The sequence below is a fragment of the Lithobates pipiens genome, unplaced genomic scaffold (genome assembly GCF_037356315.1).
Source record: "Lithobates pipiens isolate NorthernLeopardFrog02 unplaced genomic scaffold, aLitPip1_a1.2 Scaffold_8, whole genome shotgun sequence".
In the NCBI taxonomy this organism is placed as follows: domain Eukaryota; kingdom Metazoa; phylum Chordata; class Amphibia; order Anura; family Ranidae; genus Lithobates; species Lithobates pipiens.
The window spans coordinates 25864886-25880987 of NW_027507903.1; the positions used below are offsets into that span (position 1 = coordinate 25864886).

A 16102-nucleotide genomic window follows, 5' to 3' on the forward strand; every position below is an offset into this window, starting at 1 on the left:
TTCATATCAAAAGTACGGCGGATAGTCCGGCGGACTTAGTACACCGTATTAGTCCGCTGAAAAAGTGCAAGTAGCTCGTTTGGAAAGTCCGGCCTACAGTCTGGCGGAAAGTCTGCCAGACTAAGTCCGCCAGATAGTCTGCTACTTGTGTACGCGGCATAACAGATCGCTGTCCATACTCTGTATGGACGGACGATCTGACAATTCCCTGCTCAGTGAACCGGAAACTGTGTTTACACACACATCTGTCTGTTCTCCGTGTGCCCTGATCGATCGCAGGAGTCCGGCGGCGATAGAGACTGCCGGGCACTCACATCGGCTCGGGGACCCCTAGTGGCCGTTTATATTACCGACTTAACATAACGGCGGTTTTCGCAGCCGAACCATGCTGCCTCAATACAACTGCAGCGGCTGGTCGGCATGCGGTTAATGACATCCCAGTCTTAGTCTGTAGGGTTCAATATTGAGTTGGCCCACCCTTTGCAGTTATAACAGCATCACCTCTTCTGGGAAGGTCGTCCACAAGGTTTAGGAGTGTCTATGGGAAGGTTTGACCATTCTTCCAGAGGCGCATTTGTGAGGTCAGGCGCTGATGTTGGACAAGATGGCCTGGCTCACAGGCTTGGTTGCCATTGGTAATAACACTATTCAGTTTCTGTTCCACACAGAAAACGAAAAAGCTAATAAACATGTTATATTTACAATGGTTTTGCACAGAGAAGCCCTGATCTTCCTCTTCTGGGGCCCTCGTCGGCGCTCCCGACTCCACCTTCTCACAGAGTTCCCACCATAACCGGTTTCTACGGGGGCACTAGTGCAGGCTCGCACCTGAGCTACACTGTCTGCTTCTATTGACACAGACAGCACAATATTGAGTTGGCCCACCCCTTGCTGCTTTATCAGCTTCAACTCTTTTAGGAATACTGTTCACAAGGTTTAGGAGTGTGTCTATGGGAATGTTTGACTATTCTTCCAGAAGTGCATTTGTGAGGTCAGGAACTGATATTGGACAAGAAGATCTGCCTGACAGGCTCTGCTCTAATTCATTTCAAAGGTGTTCTATCAGGTTGAGGTCAGGACTCTGTGCAGGCCAGTCAAGTTCCTCCACCCCAAACTCACTCATCCATGTCTTTATGGGCCAACGTTATAGTGTCTACAAATCTATGGGATATACTTAAGGAATGGGGACCTTGGATTGTGGGCTCCTTGAGGGTAGGGACCGATGTGAGTGTGCGATGTACAGGGATAGGAACAATTGTAGACACTCACTCAGGTTGAACTGGATGGACTTGTGTCTTTATTCAACCTTACTAACTATGTAACTATTAATTTTTTCATCCATGTCTTTATAGACCTTGCTTTGTGCACTAGTCCAAATCATTTGGTGGAGGGGGGATTGTGGTGTGTGGTTGTTTTTTAGGAGTTGGGCTTGACCCCTTAGTTCCAGTGAAGGGAACACTTAAAGTGATTGTAAACCCTTACAGACCACTTTTACCTACCTAGATTAAGGCTTACCTGTAGGTGCATGAAATATTTCCTAAACCTACACAGATATTTGCAAAAGACAGGCATATGTCGTAGACAACGGCACACAGGCGCACTGAGCGTGTCGTTTCTAGCGGCGATCATGCCGTTAATGGCGGTTCCTGTGACATCATCGCGACTCCGGCCAGTCACAGCGCCGGAGCCGCAATACCTGGAAGACACTCCGGGAAATATGGTGGCGACGGAGGAGGGGAACAAGGAAGGCTGCAGGGGCTTCGATCTCAGGTAAGTCATTTATAATGAGCTAGTATGCTATGCATACTAGCTCATTATGCCTTTGTCTTGCAGGATGTTTATTTTTATTTTTTCCCCAGAGGGTTTACTTCCTCTTTAAGGCGTCAGCAAACCAAGACATTTTGGAAAACGTCATGCTCCCAACTTTGTGGGAACAGATTGAGGATGCCCAATAGTTCCCTTCACTGGAACTAAGGTGCCAAGCCCAACCCCTGAAAAACAACCCGCACCATAATCCCCCCTCCACCAAATGATTTGGAGGGGTGGCCCAATACTTTTGTCAATATAGTATGGATGAGTGAGTTCATGAGATCATTGGGGGAGAGCAGCCTGCGTTCCTAGCACAGCTAGAGAACTGACCACAATGAGCTCCCCTGCTTAGTGTGGTCAGTTTTTAATAGGAAAGCAGAGGGACTGTCAGGAACACCAGGGATTTCACATAAAGGAAGAAATACGAAGAGAACAGGATACTTTATCATCACACAAGTATATGGTACGGCAGGCACATATCAGGAATTTGAAATGCTGGGGTAACAAACACTTTAAATGCTCATTTAGATACAGGTGACGTGCAAAAGCAGTTTTACTTATCCTATTCCCTGCTCCCCTATGCTCCATCGGTGGACTGTTCCTTGGCATCGTCACACCCAATGGAGGGCTAAGGACTCTGCATTGTCCCAATACTTTTGACAATATAGTGTATGTATATTTATTTTTTTAACCTGGACATATTTTAAAGTGTATGTAAAGCCAAGACTTTTTGTTTTGGAGTTTTGAGGAGTTAGAAGCTCTGTATTTTACTGCCTACAGCGGAAGTCCTTTTAAGCGGACTTAAAGCGGGAGTCCGCCGGGACTCTGCATTTTTTTTTTTTTTTTTAAAGCCAGCAGCTACAAATACTGCAGCTGCTGACTTTTAAAATAGTGACACTTACCTGTCCAGCGCGCCCGCGATGTCGGCACCCGAAGCTGATCTCTAGATCGTCACTCGGGTGCTGCCGCCGCCATCTTGGGTATGGGAATCAGGAAATTGAGCCTTTCGGCTTCATTTCCCGGTTCCCTACTGCGCATGCGCGAGCCCGCGCTGCGCAATAAGGACGGTCCCCGCTGCTTCTGGGATCTGTGTGTTTCCCAGCAGGCAGCGGGGCACTTGCGGAAGGGGGCGGGCACTTGCGGAAAGGGGCGTAATCTACGCCCCTTTCCGCAGAGAGCTATCCCGGAAGTGGGTGCAGTTACCTGGATTATCCAGGTAACTGCACCCCCCTCCCCCCTGAAAGGTGCCAATTGTGGCGCCGGAGGGGGGGAGGATTCCGATGAGCGGAAGGTCCATTTTAGGGTGGACCTCCGCTTTAAGTGTCCATTGTGAAGATTTCCCTTCACTTTCTGTCCCATACCCATAAACAGGAAGTGAGAGGCAATCCCTGCAAATTAAGAAAATTCCTTGGGGACCCCCAGGTCCCTAAAATGAATTCTTCCATTGGAAGGATTCCCCTCTATTACTTTTCTGGGGACAACCCAAAATTTGGGATTTTCTTTTACTTTCAATGATAATGGTAAACAGGACAAATAGAGCACAGACGACAATAAATACTGACAGATGTTCTAATCCCTCTCCACTCTATCCAAAACTAAATAGAAAAGTTTAGTTATACTTCAAGTGAATTAAACATTATTCTATGTAAAATTGTGCTACATCATTTTGTATATGTATGTACAGCCAGGGGTTTTTTTTTTGTTTGTTTTTAGTGAGTTTTAAGGAGGTTTGAGCGACTTTTGTGACTTTTGAGCCGTTAGAACTTCTCTTTATTTTACTGCTGTCTGTGTCCTGGCTGGAGAGATTAACCTCTTCTCTATTCTTCCTATGGCTGTTGTCACCAGAATTTGAAAAAGGGGGCAAAAGTTGTTACCACAAAAAATATAGCCAAAATCTTCAAAACTCAAACCACTTGTTTTGGTGACATCTAGGGATGAGCTCCGTGTTCGACTCGAACATCGGCCGTTCGGCGAATTCAGAACTTTGTGGACCGTTCGCACCAAATTCGTGTGGCACGAACGGCCCACAATGCACTACGCAATCGCAGTGCATTGCTGGCTCATGATTGGCCAAGCATGCACCGTGACCCCGCATGCTTGGCCAATCACAGCGCCGGCAGCGAGGAGAGCCATAATTGGCCAAAGGCAGGATGCCTAGGGCCAATTATAGCTCAGGGGGTTTAGTACACGCCCCACACTATATAAGGCCGCCAGCGCGGCGGCCTTGTGTAGTGTGCTCCGGTCATGCAGGGAAAGAGCTAGATAAGCAGGGACAGTCATCTTTTCTCAGCCATCTTAAAGTTAAAGTGGTGTTGTGTGCCTCCAGCACAGTATACACCTATATCTACCCTTTATTGCTTGTGTTATATAATAAAGGCATCGGCAGGAGTTAGTGGGTGTTGTGTGCCTCCAGCACAGTATACACCTATATCTACACTTTATTGTTGGTGTTCTCTAATACAGGCATCTGCAGGAGTTAGTGGGTGTTGTGTGCCTCCAGCACAATATACACCTTGCATATTAGACTTTAAAATTAGCACTTTTGATGTCGAACGTTGGGGGTGTTCGGCTCATCCCTAGAGACATCCAAGAGAGGATTTACTTTACTTTCTTTAGGGGTTAAAAGCGATGGGAATTTTCCCCAAACCTGAGGTTTTAACCATTGCCTACTCCATCCAAAATTAAAAAACAAACAAGAGAAAGTTTTGGTTTTAGGTAAAGAGCTCCATTATCACATTACCTCAAATCTCTTATCACTCAGGCTGTCAGACATGACTTCCCTCTGCAGCAATTCCAATATATTCTTATCTTCGTATTTGTCGTCATCCTCCAGCTCGCCCTTTTTGGTTTCTGAGTCTGTACTTTTTAGATCCGTATCTGTAACTGTAATTTCCATATGGACTCTGTTTTCATGCACCCAGGTACTGCTTTCTTTTAAATGTTTACTGTACTCCCTCTGTCTGTGGGACATTACCGGAGATGAATGGCTGTTTGAAATGGAGGTAGATTCAATGGTGCAATCTGTATAATCCGTCTCCTCCTCTATGGTACAGCCAATCTCCATCATATTTGGCACGGAGGCGCTCATCCGATCAGTAAGGTGCCTTTTTTGAATGTCTAAGATCTTACGTGAGCCTCTCTTGGTACGCTTGACTGATAAGTTCTGAAATAAAGGACGAGTCTTTTGTTTCAGAGACCCCCAAACTGATGGCTTATCCCACTCCATGGCTGCCAAAACTGACACAGCTCAACCGCTCCTTCTGGATTTTATTTTCACCTGTAAGATCATAAAAACAAATGAGATATATGGCAGCGTACAAGGAGGAACATATAAACATCTCCAAACCATGTCCCTTTCTAACCAATGAAACCACAAAGTTCCCGCTTTACTCCCTGGTCATCTCTCGCCTTGACTACTGCAACTCCCTCCTCATTGACTTACCTTTAAATAGACTACCCCCCCTTCAGTCCATCATGAATCTTGCTGCCAGACTCATCCACCTCACAAACCACTCAGTGTCTGCTACCCTTCTCGGCCAATTCCTCCATTGGCTGCCACTTGCCCAACAAATTAAATTCAAAATACTAATAAGTTACAAAGCCATCCACATCTCTGCCCCCAGCTACTCCGCTAGCCTAGTCTCAAAATACCAACCTAATCATCCTCTTTGTTACTCCCAAGACCTCCTGCTCTCTAGCTCCTCATCACCTCCTCCCATATCCACCTCCAGAACTTCTCCCGAGACTCGCCCATCCTCTGGAATTTGCTACCCCAATCTGTCAGACTGTCTCCAAATTTATCCCCTTTTAGGCGATCCCTGAAAACTTTCCTCTTTAGAGAAGCCTATCCTGCCTCCATCTAACAACTGCACTATTTTCTCCATTAGCTCATCCTCCACAGCTATTACCCTTTTGTATAACTTGACCCTCCCTCCTAGATTGTAAGCTCTAACGAGCAGGGCTCTCCAATTCCCCCCTGTATCGAATTGTATTGTAATTGTACTGTCTGCCCTAATGTTGTAAAGCACTGCGTAAACTGTCAGCGCTATATAAATCCTGTATAATAATATAAAATATCTGTAAATTAGATGGATGGAGATCACAAGAGCACCATCATGTAGACCAGTAGCAACAAGAGCATTGTCATATGCCAGTGGTTCCCAAGCTCAGTCCTCAAGTAAAGTGTGTGTGTGTGTGTGTATGTGTGTGTGTATATGTGTGTGTGTGTGTATATGTGTGTGTGTGTGTATATGTGTGTGTGCGTGTGTGTGTGTATATGTGTGTGTGCGTGTGTGTGTATGTGTATGTGTATGTGTATGTGTATGTGTATATGTGTATATGTGTATGTGTGTGTACACACACACACACACACATATATATACACATACACACATATACACACACACACATATATATATATATATATATATATATATATATATTTTAAAAGAACAACTTTATTTTATCGAATGGAGATTTCTAAATCTTGGCTTGTTGTTGGGAACCACTGATGCAGACCATGTGCTCATGCACGGATAGGTCATGTTTCTTACTGAGAGTCGCTGTGTCCTTACGTGAATGGGAGGAGGTATCCATGTCACTCAAATCTGTTTAAGGGTTTCATAGGAAAACTGATAAGTTTGCACCTGATTAAGGCTTACTATTGGACAGCATCAGAGCTGATGCAGGTGTCAACCTGAAGGCCAGGAATGAGCCAAGAACTAATACATACAGCCCCCCCCAGGGGGCGGAGCCGGCGCGCAAGGAGCATGGTCGCATGAGACGGGAGCTCCTGAGGGACTAAGACATCCAGCGGCGATAGAAGCGGCGAAGGGCAGCAACGAATACCGCATCAAGTGCCTAAACACCCGCACAACATCGGAGGATGTTGCGGAGGAGGAAAACGGGGAAACATCCCGGTAAGATGACGGACTTTTATCCGCACTCAGGCCGCTCGTCAATCCAAGATGGCGCCAGTGACGTGCCGAACATCCCAGGTACGCAGGCAGAAGGTGTAACGGCAGAGAGAGGTAGTGATCACAGGCAAAGAGGCCAGCTCAGACCGCTGACTGTTACTTCCCAGCCCTCATCCAGTGCCACCAGCCCGGTTAAGTCCAGGCCCAGACTGTCACCCGAGGCTACAGAAAGGGGGAAGAAAGAGACAGAATCAGCATTAGATGACACGTTGGAATTTCAGGACGCCATAGCGTCCTTCCCCACTAATAACCTGCCGGTTATGGATTCTACCCTAAAGGACATGTTGATGTTGCTTAGGAGTGCTATTCATACAGACATGTTGCATTTTATGACTCAATGTAAATCAGCGGTGAATGAGGTTAGTGAGCGAGTCACGCATATAGAAAATAAAATGGGGGAATTCACGGATACTTTCAACAGCATGGTTGATGCTCACAACTACCATGATGAGGACATCACATGGCTCAAAGCCAAGGTCGCGGACCTGGAAGACCGTTCCAGGAGGAACAACGTAAAAATTAGAGGCATCCCTGAAACGGTCAAACCCCAGGATTTAATGGCTTATTTTACGAATGTGTTGAAAGCCACATTACCCGACCTGCCCTTGGAAGAATTGATTGTAGATCGTATACATCATCTCCCAAAACCGCAACACATACCGGCTAAGCTACCTAGGGATACCATAGCCAGGATACACTATTATCATGTCAAAGAGCGGTTGCTGCATGCCATTAGACAAATGGATAATCCACCGGATTGTTTAAAAGGCCTGTCCTTTTTCCCCAGACCTCTCGGCTCATACTATGAGGAGGAGGCGCAATTTGATGACTATAACGAAGCCCCTAAGAAATAACAACATCTTTTACCGTTGGAATCACCCGGCTACCTTGGTGATTCACAAAGGTGACCGGGATTTTCGGGTAAACACATTAGAAGAAGGCCTACATCTACTAGAAAGCTGGCAGATAATTTCATCTGATGATGCGGGCCCCAGACGCAGACAAGGCTCTCCGGCAATGGCCGACATGGACTGATGGCTACATCTAGAGACATTGCCCTATGTTCTCGACTGGCTATCAAGTTCTGGACATCTCACCCGGCTTCCATACGTTTTTATACCCCCTGTTTTCAGCTGTTGATACAGGCTCAGATTCTGCAAGAATCGCAAAGTTCTTTTTAAAGTATTAGAGCACTAGAACAGTGCCTTGCATCTGCTGTTCAGTGTTCACAAGTTTTTTCTGTTTTTATTTGCTTCTTTTTGTTCCTCCTTAGTACCTCCACTAATAGTCCGTTCGTTACTGGACTTTGTTTCTGTCTTCCGGCTTGGACGAGCCTGTTTATCCCACCTCCACCTGAGCTTTTTTTTTTTGACTGCTAAGGTTTGATTCGACGCTCATTATTCGTAAGAAGGGTAAGCCGCCAACAGTGTGCTAAGGGCTTGAAGGGTGTGGCTTAGAAATATATCCATTTGAGCACAATGTCTTTTAAAATTTCATCACTAAACATAAATGGTCTAAATTCACCACACAAAAGGCCTATGATGTGGAGAACAGCGCACTCCCTGAGGTGTGACGTCCTGTGTTTGCAGGAGACACACTTCAGGGATGATGTCCATTCCCTATTGACGCATAAGCAATATCCTAACATTTACCTAGCCAATGCTCAGAAGAAAAAAAAGGGGTGTTGCGATTTTGCTTAAGCACACTATCTCGTTTAAGTATATAGCTCACCATTCTGACAGTGCTGGAAGGAGAAATTAACAATGTGGTCTACACACTGGTCAATACATACGGTATGTCCCTAATTCCAGACAAATTACCGTATATACTCGAGTATAAGCCGAGATTTTCAGCCTCTTTTTTGAGGCTGAAAGTGCCCCCTCGGCTTATACTCGAGTCACCGCTGTCTGACTGCTCGATCAGCGTATCGAGCAGACAGACGGCGGACATTAAAATTCAAAAGCCGCGCCTCCTTCTCCGCCTCCGCCTGTGATAGGCGGAACACTGAATTTCCCAGCAGTCAGTGTTCCGCCTATCACGGACATCCGCTCATTCTCATACTACGGACGACGATGAGAGGATGTCCGTGATAGGCGGAACACAGGCTGCTGGGAAATTGAGTGTTCCGCCTATCACAGGCGGAGGCGGAGGCGCGGCTTTTGAATTGTAGAATGGCCGCCGAGAAGAGCGGCGATCCATCGGCACGACACGGGACGGAGGAGGCACGGGACGGAGGAGGCACGGGACGGAGGAGGCACGGGACGGAGGAGGCTCGGGACGGAGGAGGCACGGGACGGAGGAGGCTCGGGACGGAGGCTCGGGACACAGGTAGGCTGGACACACACACAAGGCTGCACGGACACACACACAGGGATGGATGGATGGACACACACACACACACACACACACACACACACACACACAGGGATGGATGGATGGATGGATACACACACACACACACAGGGATGGATGGATGGATGGATACACACACACACACACACACACACACACACACACAGGGATGGATGGATGGATGGACACACACACACACACACACACACACACACACACAGGGATGGATGGATGGATGGACACACACACAGGGATGGATGGACGGACACACACACAGGGATGGATGGATGGATGGACACACACACAGGGATGGATGGACGGACACACACACAGGGATGGACGGACACACAGGGATGGACAGCCATGTCTCACCCTCGGCTTATACACGAGTCAATAAGTTTTCCAGTTTTTTGGGGGTAAATTGGGGGCCTCGGCTTATATTCGGGTCGGCCTATACTCGAGTATATACGGTAGCTATTTAAACAAATTGTGGAAAAAAATACAGAAAGTCAAGTCAGGTCATCTGATCATATGTGGTGACCTAAACGCTGTAATGGATACCCAAATGGACACTGCAAACACGATGGCTAAATCATACCGAAGACCCAATATAACAAAGTTTACACGAGCCACGGGTTTATATGACGTGTGGAGATGCCAGCACTCCACGGAAAAGGACTTCTCCTACTTTTCACATGTTCATTTATCGTACTCTAGGATTGACATGTTCTTAGTGGACAGGTTCCTGCTGCAACGTATATCAAAATCGGACTTTGGCTGTATAGAGTGGTCGGACCATGCCCCGATTTCTGTCACAGTGGGGGATAAGGTCTGCTCCACCCGTGCTAATAGGTGGAAGAACGATACACAGTTATTTAATGTACCAGGTATAGCGCAAAGTATTGCTAAGTCGTTGAAGGAGTTTTTTGATATTAATGATAACGCCGAAGTACACCCACTCGTATTATGGAATGCCCACAAAGCATTTATGAGGGGTATCCTAATTAAAGAGAGTGCGGGATTGAAAAGGTCGAGGAAGCAGCACATGGACAACATTTTGAAAGAAATAGCGGATTTAGAGAGTGCAAATAAAAGAAAACCCTCACTTTTGTTAAGTAATAAATTGACAGAGACAAGAAACGAATTACGAGCTTTGCTGATAGCCCAACATTCACAAACTATTCACAATCTTAAGGCAAATTATTATACCCATGGCAATAAAGCAGGTAAACTCCTAGCCACCCAACTTAAAGATAGGATCATCAAACAAAGACTCCCATTCCTAATTCATCCCGACTCAGGTATAAAACTTACTAATCCTAAAGACATAGCCGACGCATTCAGCTCTTATTACAGTAGTCTTTAGAACCTTAAAGCAGATCCGAACATCCCCCAACCCACAACTGAGTTGATAGAAGACTTTTTGAGGAACATTAATCTCCCCGCAGTGCACCAAGCAGATCTAGACATTCTAAATGCCCCCTTTTCGGAGCTGGAAATTCAAAAAACAATAGCAGGCCTACCAGTTAATAAAGCACCCAGCCCAGATGGGTTTTCCTCGGAGTACTATTGGTGCCTTCCAAACATTCTTACCCCAAAATTGCAAAAGGTGTTTCATGCTGCTGCCTCGTCTGCCTTATTTCCGGATGAAATGCTACAAGCTACTATAATCACTCTACCTAAACCAGGGAAGGAACCAGATAGGACACAGAACTTCAGGCCCATATCTCTTTTGAATGTGGACCTGAATGTCTACGCCAAGCTGTTAGCTAACAGGATAACCCGGTTGCTTCCTTCCCTGGTTAAGCCAGACCAGGTTGGTTTTGTCATGGGCAGACAAGCCACAGATGCTACAAGACTGTTTTTAAATTTGATCCACTCGGCCTCTGGTGGCGGAGGCGCATCGGTGCTTCTGTCTCTGGACGCCGAGAAAGCTTTCGATCGAATTCACTGGGGTTACCTCTCAGCAGTTCTTTCGAAATTTGGATTCGAGGGCCAGGTTCTCTCCGCCATTTCAGCTCTATACACAAAACCATCAGCGCATGTCTTTGCCGAAGGAATGTTTTCAGAACAATTTTGTATTACCAATGGGACACGCCAAGGCTGCCCATTGTCCCCCCTAATTTTTGCCCTAATGATGGAGCCCTTGGCGGAGAGAATTAGGACCCACCCTCTCGTAAAAGGTATACAGATTGGGAAATCAAGACATGTAATCACCTTGTTCGCTGATGACGTTATATTATCTATAGAAGACCCCGCAAGGTCTCTGATTACTATACACGAAATACTGGAGGACTTCAATAGTATCTCCTACTACAAGATAAACGCTGCAAAACCTAGTATCTTGAACTTAGGGGTTGATTCTGAAGTGAGGAAGCAAATCCAGGACAAGACCCCATATCCTTGGTCGGAGGGCTCGCTGCAATATTTGGGGATTCAGGTGCCCAACTCTATTTCTCAGCTTTTTAGACTCAACTTCAAACCTACGCTTGGGGAACTGGAAAAAGAGATAAATAGGCTCAAAAAGTACTACTTGTCATGGTCAGGAAGGCTGGCGGCTTCCAAAATGTTCCTGCTTCCTAAGTTGCTCTATTTGTTTAGGGCGCTCCCAATACAGCTGCCTTCATCCTTTTATCATAAGTTACAACGTCAGCTAAATAGATTTATTTGGGCAGGGAAAAAGGCAAGATGTAATGGGGGTTCCGAAACCTTCAGGACTATCATGTAGCGGCCATTATAGACCAACTCCGGTTCTGGTTTTACTCTCCAGAACTGAGGTATTGGAGTAGCTGTGAACAAAGTCAGGTAATCCAGGGTGCCCTAGTGGAGCTCATTTACGCTACGGCTATAGGTGACCCAAAACAGTATCTTCAACACCCCACGATTGCGGCCACACTTCAGGCGTGGAATTACCTTACAAACAATAAAAATGTAGCCACTAAACATAGAATCATCCCCATCCCGATAACGACATTGTCGTTCTTCACCACAGACTTAAGATTAAAAAGCTGGATAGATCATGGAATATTATTTGTTCATGATTTAATGGAAGGTAAGCAAATAAAGCCCTTTAGTAAACTTCAATCTCAATACTCGATACCTGTAAACGAGTTCCTGACTTATGCAAGACTAGCGAGCATAGTGCCTAGCACAGGCACCTATCATTTTGCCGTCCCAGAACAAATCTGGGAAATGTGGCAACCAGCATTCAGTCACAAGAAAGGAATTACGAGGATATACAGCATTATCCGCAACAAGTCGCAATTTGAAATGATGTCCCCTTTGCTTAAATGGGAAAAGGATCTAAACATAACGATTACACAGGATCAATGGCTGAGAGCATTTAAATGTAATTACACCTTAACTAGATGTTCCAACTTTAGGGAAGCTGCTCAAAAGATAACGTGGAGGTGGTATAGAACTCCCTACATAATGGAGAAGTTTGGGGGAAGTGGTTCGAACTGGTGTTGGAGAGAGTGTGGCAGGGTAGGTAACTTAGCGCATATGCTTTGGTATTGTATATCTCTGCGCAGCTTCTGGGGCACAATCGCTAAGGTAATAGCACAGGTGACGGGTATTTTGAATCCGCTTAGACCTGAGCAAGCTTTGTTAAGTGTAAACATGGAATTATACCCTACCTCGTGTCGCACTTTAGTAATGCATATAATATATGCAGCCAGACTAACTATACTAAGAAAATGGAAGTCTACTGCATCACCAAGCATAAGGGAAGTATTATGTTTGGTTGATGACTCATATTCCTATGAAAAAAGTATTGCATATAGGGAAAACAATATGGAAATGTTTTCAAGGAGGTGGAGATTGTGGGAGCCATTATATAAAAACCATCAGTATATTTAACGGAAGGAAGACTGTGAACGTATAGAGTGATATTCGATCATATTTCTTACTAAGTTGGTACTAGTTGGAGGTGGAGTCTGCGCACTCCTCAGTTACATTTCATTTTTCAGTGTGTTAATTTTGTTGCTTAAGCATCTGTATTCTATAAAACCCAATAAAAATAATTTGAAAAAAAAAAAAAAAAATACATACAGGCCCCAGGTATCACTCTGAAGCGTGGGTGCATGTTAATTAAATCATTACCCAACATAAGAACACAACCAATCAGTGGTACGCAGATGGTAAGAAGGTTCTTATGAAATGGGGTGGTGCCAGAAACGTCTTTTTTTTTAGCATCAACTATTGACATGTCGGTGGCTCATTTTTCCCGTTATGTTTTGGTGATCATGATAGGTCTATTTTATTTTATATTTGAATATCATTCAGATTTTAATTCTAATAAAAATGATATACTAATAACATTATATAACTTCACAAGGCCAGTATCATTTGTTTAAGGCCTGTGTCAATCAGCTTTTTTTGCCTTTCAAAAAAAATCTACAAGAATGCAAAACCCACTTGAAGCAGCTGAAATGCAGTTCTGATGAGATATTTAACTGTTGGTCAAAATGCACTGGTCATGGTCAATGAACCCTGAAGCATCTTAAACAGATGACAGAGACTCAAGTTCAAAGTGGGTCCTAACAGACCCTTTAAATAACAAACATCTTCTATACTAACGCACAAACGCTGTTCCCAGGTTGAGTATGGCTACACTAGATGCTTCAGTCTTGTTTAAAGTCAGTTACTCAATGTATTAAAGCCATAAAATTGGCAGCCTACAGCAATCTCTCGGCACCATCTTCCTCTAATTGTTCTTCCTCTAAACACGACAACAGAACATTTGGAATTTGATGTCCACCCTATTATGCCAACCTTTCTTGCCATCTTTGCAATGATCAGTTCTACATACAGCTATCAGAAGTCAAATAAAATGGAAGAGAAATAAATAAACTATTACGGTTTATAAATAAGAATAAAAATATGGAATCAATCCTTCCCATGAAGAAACTAAAATCCAAATATCAACTTTGACCTTAAAAGCCAAATAGCAATGCTTGGCATGACCTTTGGACTGCAAGAAGCTTTAGAATGACACGTCTCCATGGCCTATGACCCAAGAACATTTTTTTTTTAATGAGAACCATGCTACACAAACCAACACATTGTTGCCCAACAAATAAAAGAAAATGATATATATATATATATATATATATATATATATATATATATATATATATATATAAAAAAAAATAAAAAAAATAATAATAAAAAAATAAAAACACAGATCATTGAACAAATATTTGACTATTTTGACAGCCATTGCTGTGCTGTTTGTAGAGCTGCACGATTCTGGATAAGGTGAGAATCACAATTTTTTTGCTTAGAATAAATATTACGATTATCGGTGTAACATCATCTTTTACATTATACAAAAAAATTGGTCTAATTTTACTGTTTAGATATTTTTTTTTTAAATTCACTGAAGAGTATAGTTTCCCAAATAATTGCATTTGAAAGACCACTGTGCAAATACAAGGTGATATAAAATATTGTAATGACCGCCATTTTATTTATGCTCTAGGGCAGTGATGGCTAACCTTGGCACTCCAGATGTTTTGGAACTACATTTCCCATGATGCTCACCTACACTGCAGGGTGCAAGAGCATCATGGGAAATGTAGTTCCAAAACATCTGGGGTGCCAAGGTTCGCCATCACTGCTCTAGGGTCTCTGCTAAAAAATAATACATACACACACACATTATATATATATATATATATATATATATATATATATATATATATATATATATATATATATATATATATTTGGGGGTTCTAAGTAACTTTCTAGCAAACAATACTGGGGTGTCACCTAAAAAAATTAAAATAACAGTCAGCAGCTACAAATACTGCAGCTGCTGACTTCTAATAATCGGACACTTACCTGTCCCAGGGTTCAGCGATGCGGGGGAACGAATCCCCCCCCCTCGTTCCCCGCTCCGCTCATGGTGCTGGCATTCTTACTGTGGCTTCACAGCTGGGCACCCACTGCGCATGCGTGAGCGGCGCAGGGCGCCGTGATACTCCACAGTCATCTGGGACACATGACAGGTCCCAGATGACTGTGCGGCACAAGGGGAAGTGATGTCACCAACCTGGGCATTGAAGAAGGCAGACTACGAGTGACCCCCTAGCAACAGGCATTTAGAGGCGAGTAAAAGTTATTTTTTTTTTCCAATTATTTTTTTTTTCATTTTTTTATGAATTTTAAGCTATTTTCTTTTTTTTGGGTGACAACACCACTTTAAAAGGGGTTGTAAACCCTCACGATTTTTCACCTTCATGCATTGTGTGCATGAAGGTGAAAAACCTTTTGTGATGTAGCAGCCCCCTCAAAGCCCTCCTTTTACTTACCTGATCCCAATCGTTCCAGCGTCGGGGACGAGTACAGAAGCTCCAGGCGCCATCTTGAGTCCTCCTTGGATAGATTGATAGCAGCAGGAGCCAACGGGAGGTGGGGGCAGGGCCAGGGCCGAGTCCTGCTGTCTGTGTCAAAGCACGCAGAAGCCCCGGGAGTGCGCCCGCACGAGGGCTTCCAGGGAGAGCGGCTCTCTGAGAGGATACTCGAGAAGAGGAGGAACCAGGAGCGCCACGGGGGAACCCCCAGAAGAGGATGATCGGGGCTACTCTGTGCAAAATCACTGCACAGAGGTGGCAAGTATAGACATTTATGTTATTTATTTTATTTAAATTTTTTTAAAACAAAGGTTTAAAATCACTTTAAAGTGGGGTACCCCCTAAGAAAAAAAAAAAAATCTAAAGTCAGCAGCTTCAAATACTGCAGCTTTTAATAAGTGGACACTTGCCTGTCTCAGGGTCCAGCGATGCGGGGGAACAAAGCCTACCCTCGTTCCCAGCTCCGCTCGCGGCGCCGTCATTTGTACTGTGGGCACCCGGCTGTGGCTTCACAGCCGGGCACCCACTGCGCATAAAGTGATGTCACCGGCCCTGGCAAGGAAGAAGGCACACTTCGAGGGACCCCCTAGCAACAGGTATTTA

General features: G+C 44.6%; 1 protein-coding gene across 3 annotated transcripts in view; it reads right to left on the reverse strand.

Moving 5' to 3' along the window:
• Positions 1-16102, reverse strand: part of MCTP2 (multiple C2 and transmembrane domain containing 2) — a 363628-nt gene that overhangs the window by 256821 nt on the left and 90705 nt on the right. For all 3 annotated transcript variants that reach the window (XM_077469064.1, XM_077469061.1, XM_077469062.1), the window contains exon 2: positions 4550-5086. In XM_077469064.1, the coding sequence (XP_077325190.1) occupies positions 4550-5035 (486 nt within the window). In that variant the 5' untranslated portion in view covers positions 5036-5086. The remainder of the gene's footprint in view (positions 1-4549; positions 5087-16102) is intronic.